At 35.9% G+C, this 13,100-nt stretch overlaps 1 protein-coding gene across 1 annotated transcript in view; it reads left to right on the top strand.

Annotated features, from left to right (window-relative positions):
• Positions 1–8,002: 8,002 nt before the first annotated feature.
• Positions 8,003–13,100, top strand: part of LOC129230404 (uncharacterized) — a 9,003-nt gene continuing 3,905 nt past the window's right edge. Inside the window, exon 1 of the mRNA XM_054864802.1 lies at positions 8,003–8,492. Coding sequence (XP_054720777.1) covers positions 8,003–8,492 — 490 coding nt within the window. The remainder of the gene's footprint in view (positions 8,493–13,100) is intronic.

Genomic DNA, 13,100 nt, shown 5'->3' on the forward strand with positions numbered 1-13,100 from the left:
CTCTAGAATTTCCATCTCTGATGTAAATAGAAGGTCTGGCTCCGAAATGATTCCCCGAGAGAAGTTTAATGTTGAGTGTGCTGAAACTGTACAAAGGTATGGGCCTAGTTGCTTGATTGCAAGAATAGGTTGAACTTGTTTAGGATGCTTTATTTCGACTAATAATTCACCTGTACGTAATTTTTTAACCGATTGGAACTCACCGATGAGATTTATTAAAGCTTTGTTAATTAAGAATGGGGAGACAGCAGTGAATGTTAGGTTTTCATTTCTTTTGATTATAAAAAATTTTGCAGAGCTGAACGAGTCTTTCTGACGCTCCCCACAAGGGGGAGAAGTGTTCTTTGAGTTTTCATCCATAAACGAACCAGAGAACAAGGGGGAAAAGATGGGGTCTAGTCCCTGTGTAGCTCCCCACACAGAGGTAAGGCTGCGTACGACAGGGTTCGCCTCCTATCCCTGAAGTCTCCAGTTTGAGGCACCGACTACCCCCGGTACCACGCAGCCATCGGCACGGTTGACACGCCTTGGCTTAGGGGTTTTCGTCCGCATTTGGTAAGTGTGATGAGGGAAGGAAGGGAGAAAAATCCTCTCCCGCTGATATTCTGTTTGAGCAACTGGGGGTTCACGACTCCTCCCAAGAACTCGCCCCGAACTCACCACACCGCAAGCCCTTACACCACGACAAGGTGCAGTCAGCAATGAAGATTTCCGAAATATTCTAAAGGAGAAAATATCTTTACTAGAAATAAAAGAGTTTCCATACCACAGCCAAGCAGTGGAGAGGGCAGTAAAAATAGTGACAGTTGCTTCAGCTTCTGTGGTAGGACAAATCGAAAGGGATGGCCTTATAAGGGCGAAATTAGAATCACAAAGAATAATTCATTCATTTGAAAGCAAGTCGAAATACAAAAAAGGCGAAGTAGATCAGGCAACAGAAAAGTGAAATATTTAATAAAATCTCAGTGTCCATTATATGGTTGGGTGGGCACGGGTGGAATTCAATATGCAGCCACCTCCTCGTGGTGAGTTCTGGGTTATCTCAGTGAATTTCCTCTGAGATAAGCAAAGAGCTGCATTGCTTCATGTTTGTTTGCTTACTTGGCACAAATGACAGCAGTAAAAGATGAATTCAATTATTATTTATGTGTTTATTGACGTTTCCTTTTTCCCGCTGAACAAACCGAATTTTAAAGGCTCAGGCTCCACCTGAAGATATTGTTTGATTTTTAAAAAAAACTTACACGGCAACTTAGCAACTCAATACTAAACATTTCCGCACTAGAGTGTTATCTATTTCGAAAATGCAAAAAATCGTGTTTTTAGAAGAAAAAAAGTCTGTTTTAGTCAAAATTTCAAATTTTTAAGGCGCCGGCGCCACCTGAAGATATTGTTCGATTTCAAAAAAATTTTACATGGTTACTGAGCAACCCAATACACAACTTTTCCGCCCCCAAGCCTCATCGATTTCGAAAGTTTGTGCAAAAGTGCATTTTCGGCCCACCCTAGTAGGCAACCTTACTTTAACGTTTTCTTTACAGACTTTACTTTTCATTTATGACAACAATTTTTGGAAACTCGATGAAGGTAACTTACTCCTTTTTGGGCACTTTTTAGCCCCTTGCAACCCTGATTAGTTCGCATGCAATAGGTAGGCAACCTTACTTAAGCGTTTCGTTACTTCGTTGTTTCGTCGTCGTTCGTCTTTTACTGTTTATTTATGATGATAATTTTTGGAAACTCAATGACGATAAATGTTTCATTTTTGGGCACCTTTCATCCCCTGGTAATTCTGATTAGTTCACGTGAAAAAGGTAGAAATTCTTACGTTCGCGTTTTATTTACGTATTATGCTCTTCATCTATAACAATTTTTAGAAACTCGATGAGGGTAGGTCAAGCCCAGTCGGATCTTAGACTATGACGAGTTGCCTAATGTGCATGCACTGTCACACGACTGATAACAGTCTGATAACGCTGCATGAACTTTCATTTTTTATAATTATAAATATATATTTACTATATCTACTGTTCAGTGCTATTATAATGCTGTAGTGCACATACTGTAAGAAACATACTGCTTTATTTTATGTTTCTCTCCTGCCTTGATCATTAATTCTGTGCTCCTTAACAGTATTTTATGTTAAATAATAACGATTTTTTTTCTTCTAAAATACAGATAAAAGTCAGTTCATTTTAAAAGATACTGCAATATATAGTTAAAAAATGGTTTGAAACAATTTGAGCGGTGTTGACAAATGTCTGAAGCAATTAGGTATGCTTTTCAAAATTTAATAAACAAACCTTGTTCCACAACGCGAAATTTCAACGAGGGGTCTTGGAACGCATCCCTCGCGTAAGTCTGGACTCGACTGTACACTAAAACTTTAAATTTGAATTTGAATATTTTCAAACTTTTGAGAAGTATTCCGTATTGCTGTCTTATGATTTAGTGATAAAATTAAAAAGGTTTTAAGTGCTCATACTGTGTTCCATCATTATTTTCTTTTGGTAGCAATCATTTGGAAAAAACTAAGTAATGTTTGCTGAATGCCACAAGAACTAAGTTATTTATAAGTGAAAATAGTTATTTATGTTTTCTCATTTTTTAAATTAGAATAAATAAACTAAGTAATAAAACTATTTCATTATAACTATAGGTGTTGTTAATCAAGTGTTTTTTTTTTTTTTTTTTTTTTTTTTTTTTAATTTTTAATATTTATAGAAACCTCGGAAGATGCTGAAAGAAAACTCAAAATTGCCCAAGTGCGATCAGATTGAGATTCGACAGACCCAGACGAGCTTGGTTGGCGTAAGAGAGTTCAAAATAAACGATTGGTTGCGGATTTATCTTCTGATGACAGCGAAGATACGGTTGCTGACGATATTATATCAGAAACGCTCATTCGTAAAAGAAAATCAAACATTGAAAATAAAAGATCCCTTATTGAAAAGCTTTTTACTGCTGAAACTAATGGTATATACTCTTTCTAAATTTATAGTTGGAAATTTAACATGTAAACGAAATTTTTATTGTTTTATTTTTAAGAAACCAGTGATCCACATTTTTATTAATTGTCATTGTTCTGTTTTAATAATTTAGGTGATAAGACAAATGCAGAGAGTTCCCCCACTCCGTCCCGTTATGCTGCAACACAATCTAGTAAGTATTTTGTTAAAACAAATGATAATCTGTATCAGAAGCACATGGGTCATTCTCCAGAAAGCGTAACTTTTGAACGCAAATATTTTTTAATTTCTAAACCTTTTGTTTTCTTTTCTTTTTTTCACTCTTAAATGAAAGTGTTACCTACTAGAAGTAACCATAAACAATGGCTCAGCTAAGTTGCAATTATTTTACTCATAAATAAAAAAAAATAAAATAATGCCTTGTTCATGGAAATAAAAAAAAAAAAAAATAAATAAACTTTTAATGTTTAAAAATTGAGGCCAGTATAAAATCAAAGTAGTAACTTTGTTAATTGTGCAAACAATGAGCTATTTTGATGATTAGTGGGAAACTAATATTAAGCTCTCCTAATTAAAGTACGGCTTAATTAGCGGTAATCCTTTTAGTTCAAATGCATATTTAAAAAAAGTTCTTAGTAAATTTGAGAATATATTGGCAATTTATAATATTGGTTGTATGCCAATGATTGATGCATTTCTTCTCCATCAGTTATTTTTACCTCAGAAATAATGACATTTATAAGATCTGTCGCGGAGGTGAAGAATTTTCCATTAATATAGGCCTAATTGATGCATTTTTTAAGGATTTTTTTTCCTTCGCTGCTACAATCTGCACATGTTAAACATACGAACAAAGGAACACTGCAGACACGTGTTTTGGTGCTCAACTCGGTACGTCTCTATGCACAAATAATATTTCCTGTAACCTTTAGAAACTTGTGAAATTCGTGAATTTTTAGAAATTGTCATTATTGTAACTCATTTTAATAAAATTGGTGGTAAGATAGATGAAGATTCCTTCACTCTGTCTACTTTTCAAATCTGTGGGGTCTTCCAGAACTGAATAGGCAACCCAGTAGCCAGTCTTTGTTGCTAAATAAATCTTGCGGAAACAGGGGTAAATTTTAAAATATATTTGTTTTTTTTTTTTTTTATATTAAGACAACTGTTATTACTCATTTAGCAAAATGTTTGTTAAATTATTATTATTTTAAGACGAACTGAAATTTGGACTGAGATGTTTTAAGAATGCATAAATCATATTTTATGAACCTTAAGAATCTTGTGCCATTCTTGAAATTTTAGAAATTGCTATTATTATAACTCATTTTAATAAAATAGGTGGTTAAGACAGATGGAGATTCCTTTAATCTGTCTACTTCGTCTGATCTGGGTGGCATTCCATAGCTCAATAGGCATCCCAGTAGCCAGTCTTTGATGCTAAATAAATCTTGTGGAAACAGAGGTAAATTTTTAATTATATTTGCTTTTTTATAAGCTGTATTTTTTATATTAAGACAAATGTTATAACCCATTTGGCACAATGTTGGTCTTTACGAGAGGCTTTTAGATTGGATCAGTTCTAATCTGTATGTTAATGTATCCTACAATGAATATAATTATCAGTTTGTCATATGAATCATAAATATCGAATATTGTGTGAAATTTTAAAGATACAGTCGAACTTGCTTATAACGAGCATGAAGGGACCACAATGGTAGCACGCCATGACAGAGTGCTCGTAAAAAACAAGTTTGGGGAAAAGTTCAGGAAATATTATACACATTTGCTATTATCTTTATTTATCATTATTATTTCTGGTTAATTTGCTTTGCATTGTCTTATTGTCTGAATGTATCTATTTTGTGCACAAAAAACAAAAAAAAAAAAAACGACACTAACTCCTCTAGCTTGGAAAAAGGGATAATGTTTTTCTGCACATGAAAAGCCCTTGACTAAGTTGACGGTGAATCAGCTTCCAATTCTTTACATTTGTCATTATTGACGTTGCTTTCATTATTTTTTTTAATCTGCATTTGCTTGAATTCAAGCTACAATTTCCTCGGAAGTATATTTCAGAAATGACAACATTGGTGTTAACAAATATATGACTTTCAAATGTTTCTTCACTCCACAAATTTAAAAAAAGAGCCGTCCTCATTTTTTCTCAGGATTCATAACTTGTCAGAAGCGCAGCTGACTCCAGTATGTCAAAGGAATTTGTCTTACATAGGTTAAGCTGAGTAGGCAGTCATATCGATAGAAATTTTATGAACCAGAGACATATTCCATAGGCTTAACAATATACCAACCAAATCTTTCCGATTTCCTCGCTAAATCCAGTTTCTCGTTAAATTAGGGCTCGTTATAAGCTAGTTCGACTGTATGAAATGTTAATAAGAATGACAGTAACTGTTAAATAGTTTTTTCTAAGTTAGTATTTTAAATACCAGGGCTTTCAAAGACTTATGCAATGCTTATTTTAGCAATTTTGACCCAATCCCTCCCTCTATGACAAATTTTGTCACAAAACCATATTCCCCCCTCCCCTAGGTTCGTAACGAACAACCTCTAAAATTCTTATTTAAATTTAATTTACAAAATGTACTAATTATTGGTCAACATTTACCATAGATTTGAGAAAAAAATACATGATATGCAAATTTACTTCATTTTAAAAATAAATAACACACAATGTGCAATTTAAAAATTCATTCAAACTTGAATGTGGCATAATAGTGTCATTGACTGTCCCTACCCATCTGGGGCAAACCATGACATTTGACTGACCCCCCTCCGTGATGTGTACATATGAAAGTACCATTAAATTTAAGCGATGTCATTTTTCTCTTGTGCTTACAGAATTATCTTTAGATGGAAAGAAACCTGCACTTGCATCCAGCTCGATTTTGTCGAATAAAGAAGTAGAGGGTAAAAAATTTAATCACTATTTAGTATAGTGTTACTGACAAGAATTGTTTTATTTTATTTGTTGATTTTTTCGTAGGATACTTAAAAGCAATTCTAAGGAATGTCATATCTGTTAAAAATAGAATTAAAAATTTGGAAGACCACAATATAGCTCTAGAGGCAAAAATTAATGAATTGGATTGTGTAAAAAGGGATAAAACTGAGAATTTTCCAAATAACTTGGCCACGTTGCTACCACTCTCAACTTTTGATGAATTCAATATGCTTGAAGGAAAGCTGTCTGTTGAAATCACGAGGAAACAACTGGTATTTAAAACTTTTCTGGTTTTGTTTACTAATGTTGCTTGATTTCAGAACCAAACGTTTAGCATAGTCTAGAGAAGTATTTTTTTTCACATGTTTGTAAGCATAAAACTTCCAAAGTGGTAACGATTACAATTATTTTACACTTCAGTACAGTTTGCTTTCTAATTAGTGTGGCTTTTGAAAAAAAAAAAAAAGTTTGCTTAATGTTTATTTATTTTCTTGTTTTTAAGTATCTTACTTACAAAGAATGGAAGGTACTGGGTTTCGTCAGGTAGCGACACTAGTGTTGAAGAAAGTGTTTACAGATGCATTAGCAGCTAAATTCAGCTTCTTGGGACAGAGGGGAGAGCTCAGCTTTGAAGCATCAAGAATATACAGCATAATATTTGGTAAGCCAGTGTGACTCCTCTTAAGGGATTACATTTAATTTTAGTTAAACTTTTAGGTACATAATTTTTAAATTTTTTTTTGTGGTTATTTTAGTAAAGCTCTCACACTACTTTTCTGGAAATGAACAATAATTTCTAAGTGTTGTGAACTTAGTTTTCTTTTTCATGCAAGAAATACGAAAGAGGAAATGAACTTTCAAACCTGCTGGATGACCATGCCTTTTGTGTGCTGAACGATGGGACACCAACATACAGCTCCTATAGCTATGATAGAAATGATGCTCTAGATGTAACATTTACCAGTCCAGACATCCTTTCAGCTTGCAGCTGGACTGTGCTGAATTCAGTAGGAAGTGATCACTCACCAGTACTTTTAGAGATTAGACATTCTCATAAAACCCCTAATTGCAATAAAGCGTTTTGGAACTTCAAAAAAGCTAATTGGGAGTCATTTAAATCCTCACTAGATACTTCTCTGTCCGAATGTGAGACCTCTGGTAATCTGGACAACAAATGGAAGCACTTCAAGGAATCGGTGATTAGAGCCGCTAAAGTGGCTATCCCAAGAGGCAATAGGAAAAAATATAAGCCTAATTTTATCCATAACAGTGAGGCTCTTCTGCCTCTTTTACATCAGAGAAATGCACTTCAAAAAGAACTCATGTCCTCTTCATCAATTAACACTAGGTCTGATTTAAATTTGATTAATGCAAAGATTAAGCAGATGTATTCTGAAATAAGGAGAGAGCGCTGGAATAACATTTCTGAAGAACTGGACTCACGTACTCCTAGCACAAAACTTTGGAAACTGGCAAAGAACATCGACAGATTACAGCCCCAGGAGGATTGCTCAAACACTTTCAAGCATCCTGATGGTTCTTTGTGCAGCGATAAGGAAGCGGCAAATTTATTAGGAGAACATTATCAGAGCGAGAGTAGACTCTCTTTTAACACAGAAGACAAATTGATTGCAAAATCTGCTAGAGCTTTTATTCACAGATGCATTGTAATCCCAGTGGTAATACTGTTTTTATCAAGGATTTTACAATGACAGAGTTTGAAATTTCTTTCCAAGAAATGGATTTTAGCAAATCACCTGGCATGGACGGAATCCATGGACAAATGGTGGCCAACCTAAGTCAGCTAGGTAAAGACTTTCTACTTGATATTTTTAACACCTCCTGGAACTCTGGACGACTCCCTCGGGATTGGAAAGATGCTCTCATCATTCCTATAAGAAAAATAGATAAACCAGCCAATGATCCTAATAGTTATAGACCAATCGCACTTACGTGTATCTCTTGCAAACTCATGGAGAGGATTGTCTTACATAGACTTGCCAATTATCTTGCGCATGGTAATTTTATTCCCTCTGAGCAGTACGGGTTTCGTAAAGGTCATTGCACAATGGATCAGGTCTTATTTTTTGGCCAGAATATCAGGGATGCTCATAACTTGAGTCCCACCAATCATACAATTGCTGCCTTTCTGGATCTATCTAAGGCCTTTGATAGGGTCTGGAAGAACAAGCTTATTTGCAAACTTCATACTATTTTCAATATAAGTGGGAAGATGCTGCCTTGGCTGGCTGATTTCCTAAGAGCTAGATATATACGCGTGAAATTTAGAGACATCATTTCAAGCAAAGTCAGACTAAGTCAAGGTATACCACAAGGATCTGTACTCAGCCCCACCCTGTTCTCCTTATTTATAACCGGAATCGAGATTGGGGATAATACTAAGAAATGTACAGGACTGTATGCTGATGATATAATTATCTGGAGCACCAGCGGAAGTCTAACTACTGCTCAAGAGGACATCAACTATTCTCTCGTTGAACTCGAGAAGTTTGCTATAGAGCACAAAATTATATTCAATCCTTCTAAGTCTGTTGCAAGTATATTTACCACAAATAGACATTTTTATAATTACGAGCCTGAAGTTTTTCTGCTGGGAAAACGGCTGAAATGCGAAAAGCACCCGAAATATTTGGGTTATATCCTTGATCAGGAAATTCTCAGTCATGCACATATAAATAACTTGGTCCTAAGAGGCAAACAGAGACTGAAAATTTTAAAATATATCTCTGGCAGGACCTGGGGAGCGGATGCCCAGACACTTCGAAATACTTATACTGCGCTCATTCGTCCCGTTTTGGAATATGGGTTTCAGGTATATCGGGCTGCCGCTGTCAGTAACCTTGAAAAACTGGAAAGGGTTCAGCTCTCTGCTGCAAGAATCATCACTGGCCTCCGAAATAGTTGCCCTAAGGATATTGTTCTGTATGAGGCTGACCTGCAACCTCTAGGACTCCGAAGCAGATATCTCCTGGCTAAATACTTTGTTAAGCTTATTAGTTATGGTGTCCAGAACAGGACTTCCAGTTATGTACGAAACTGGAAGAATAATCAACGCCTTAAGAGACAGAGTCCACTTGGCTTTGCTGAAAGCGAGGGTTTCCTTTTTAATGAAGTTGAATATGTTTCACTGACTTGTGGTCTGGATGCTGCCCCATCATTACATGAACGAGTTTTCTTCAAACCTCACTTGTGCTCGTACACCAACAAGAGCTCCCAACACCCGGAGTATCTTAGACAACTTGCTTTGGAGGTTATACACCAAATCCCATGTGATGCATTGCAAATATATACTGACGGTAGCAGGGGTGACGGCGCTATCTCCGGTAGCGGTGTTTATATCAGAGAAGGAAACGGCATTAAGGTTTGTATTAAAAACCCCGATTTTTGCTCCGTCTTCCGGGCCGAACTTCTAGCTATTGAGGAGGCTCTGAATTATTGCGTCACAGAGAGTGTCAGTACTGATATTTGGATCTTGAGTGATAGCCGAAGCTCTATTCAGCATCTGTCTGAATGGTGGAAACAAGGTGACAAAACGACTCTGAACATACTCGAACATCTAAAACACTTGAGTAAACGTCTCACCATTACTTTTCAATGGATACCGTCACATGTTGATGTATTTGGAAATGAGATTGCTGATCGGCTGGCTCGTCAGGGGAGCCGAGAGATCTCTCCCCATAACGGATGCCTTTCTTTTTCAGAAATTGCCACCCGTGTTAAGCAAAGCATCAGTTCCTCTTGGAGACAGCCCCCTATTCATGAATGGTACAAAGCATCCCGCCCTGGCGCTGCTTTACTTCGGGCAAGTAGTAGGGAACAACAAACCGTCCTAGCCCGACTGAGAAGTGGACACACTCGAGCACAGCGACATGTGGCTGGTATTAAGGTTTTCCCCTTGTGCCCAAAATGCAATTTGACTCAGGCTGCTCCCGCCCATATTTTCTCTTGCATCGGCTGTGACCTGAATCAGCTGTATTCCGACCCTTCTGCTGTTTTGGAGGGACTTTGTTTGCATGGCGTCATGGACTTGGTATGATGTTTCTGTCTGCCAAGTGGGACAAGCAACAACAACAATACGAAAATTTATGCTATTATGTCTTTAAGTCAAAGGTTATAAATTTCTCAATGTTCAAGCTTTTATTTTTTAAAATAATTGTTTGTTTAGTATTTTTATTTTGGTTATTTATTTACTTTTAGCAATTATTTTCTTTCGTGAGAGCATTTTTCAGCTGAATTCATGTAGTGAGTGCTTTTTATTTAGCTCCCTAAAATCTCAAATTTTTATATGCTCATTTAGAAGTTAAACGTATTTATTGAATAAGAAGCTTTCACTTCCTTTTATGAGAGCCTTTTTTTGCCACTGTCTTATATTTCCAAAATTTGTCTATTACAGTGGAATAATTATGTGTCAAAACATAGAAAAGGAATGTTTATTTGATAAATTAAAAGTGGATACCCAACCTTTTTGAAATTCTTAAGTGTTAGTTCAACAAGCATTCATAATGCCTTATTTAAAAATCATGCAATCTTATAAACAGTATTTCGTATTAATGTATGCTTGACATACTTCCTGTTTTAAACCCAACCTTTCCCAATTTCTTTAAGGGAAGAAAAAAAAACAAAAAACTCACAGGTGCCAATATTTAACTTTTCTCAACTGTGTACAAGTTGAATGGCTCTTCACCCCACTCTATTTCTAAAGTGATCTTTATCCTCTGAATACACTTAAGTCTTTGTTCCAATGCACACACTATTACCAATTCATTTTCCAGCATTTTCTTTGTTAGCCAATTCTCTTACACTCATAAATACTTTTTTTTTTTTTTTTTGTCACAGAGGTAGCAACAAGTACCAATATAAGTGGAACAACAGAAGAGAAGGTTACTAAAGTTGTTGCTGACTGGTTGAGTCATGCAAACTCACGTGACAGGAGAAAAAGAAGTCGAAATCAATCTGTACAATAATTATGATTATTGTTATGTTTAATAAATAAATTATGCAGTCTGTTTTGAAATGTATGTAGTTGGTTGAATTGATTTTTATGGCGCAAGAGCCCTTGAGGGCTATACTGCGCCAAACGATATTTTATTATATGCTATCTTTTATTAAAGATTATAGTAAATAGAAGCATATTTTGAAGGAGAAAGCATATAACTTCAAGTGCCAATATTAAAAAAGTGCAGCCGATAAAAATATTTAAACAATTTGAAGATAAAGACAAAATGGACGAAAAAATATCGTGAAAAACAAAGGAAGGACGAAATCACATAATGACCAGACAAACACTAAATTAAAAAGGAGAATCCAATCTCCTGGAGGAAGGAGTACAAATTGCGATGGGGTGGCTCTCCCAGCAACTCCTTCAAAGATGGGTTAAAATTATTAAAATGTTTATAACGAATTAGATTAAAATTTGGGCAGTTGCATAAAATGTGCAACACTGTCTGATTTACATCACATGTAATGCATGTTGGAGCTGGTTCATGACATAAGAGATATTTGTGGGTGAATCTGGTATGTCCAATGCGAAGTCGAGCTAATAAGACTTGTTCTCTCCTGGTGATATTTAATAATCCGAAACCTCTAGTGGAGGGCTGGATCGAATGTAGTTTATTTTGGATTTCTGAATTCCAAGTCCCCTGCCAATACGTGTTGAGGCTTACAACGATGGCGTTTTTAATATCATTGAAAGGGACACTATTATCAACCAGGATACTTGCAGCTCTGGCAGCTGAATCGGCTGCTTCATTGCCTGCAATGCCCACATGACCAGGGATCCAACAAAAGGTAACTTGAAAATTATTTTGTATAAGGTTTTTGTATAAAAGATATGACTGGATGACTATAGGATGGCTATTATTATCGCAATGAGTGATGGCTTCCACTGAACTCTTTGAGTCAGTGAATATCACCCACTTTCTATGAACAGATTGGGCTATTGATTCTAGAGATGAAAATATAGCTTTTATTTCTGCAGTAAATACCGAGCAAGATGTGTTTAATTTTTCTGCCGTAACTTGATCATTAATTATTGTGGAAAAGCCGACGTGATCGGTTGCTTTTGATCCGTCAGTGAAAATGTGTTTATATCCAGAATACTTGCTTTTGATTTCATGAAAGACTTGTTGATAAACTGTATTAGCGGTAGTTTGTTTTGGGAATTTTGAGAAATCATTGATTATGGAAGGTATGACTTTGCACCATGGTTCAATTAGTTTTATTGTGTTAACGGTTTTGAAATCTGATAGTTGCAGGTCTGAGAGTACCCGACGCATTCTGATCCCAAATGTTGGGGTCATCGAAGGCCGGTGTAGAAATAAAACAACATTAGATGGATTAAAAATATGGAGATGTAGTGGGTGATTGGTGCAGGGTTTTGTTTTGAAGTAAAAATTTAAAGAAAGTTTGAGGCGTCTATTGTTTAGAGATTGTTCGTGTGCAAGGATATAAAGACTGTTGATAGGCGAAGTTCGAAATGCTCCTGTGCTGATGCGCAGTGCCTGATTATGTATTGGATCCAGACTTTTCAGATAGGTTTTTGCAGCAGAGCCATAAATTTGACATCCATAATCAAGTTTTGAGCGTATCAGAGCCCTGTATATTCTTAACAGAGACTCTGTTTCAGCACCCCAAGAAGTGTTCGCTAAGACTTTAAGGATATTTAATTTTAATGAACATTTCTTTTTTAACTCTTGTATATGTGGTATAAATTTTAGTTTATTATCAAGGGTGAGACCAAGGAATTTTCCTTGATCTTTTACAGCTATTGGTTGATTATTGAGGAGAAGATTTGGATCAGGGTGAGGCCCTCTTTTACGGCAGAAGTGGATACAGAATGTTTTTTGAGCAGAGAAAGTGAAGCCATTTTCTTCCGCCCATTGGGTTACTTTATTGATTGCAATTTGAAGTTGTCTTTCAATGATACTCATGTTCGTTGATGAGAAAGAAATTTGAAAATCATCCACGAACATGGTACCTTTTACGGCGGGAGGCAATTGGTCAATTAAGCTATTGATTGCTATAATGAATAGAGTTACGCTTAGTACACTTCCCTGGGGTACTCCTTCTTCTTGAATGAAGGTATCCGACAGAACAGACTTGACGCGTATGCGAAAAGAACGATGTTTCAGAAAATTGGACAGAAA

Source organism: Uloborus diversus, chromosome 9 (assembly GCF_026930045.1).
Source record: "Uloborus diversus isolate 005 chromosome 9, Udiv.v.3.1, whole genome shotgun sequence".
Classification (NCBI taxonomy): Eukaryota; Metazoa; Arthropoda; class Arachnida; order Araneae; family Uloboridae; genus Uloborus; species Uloborus diversus.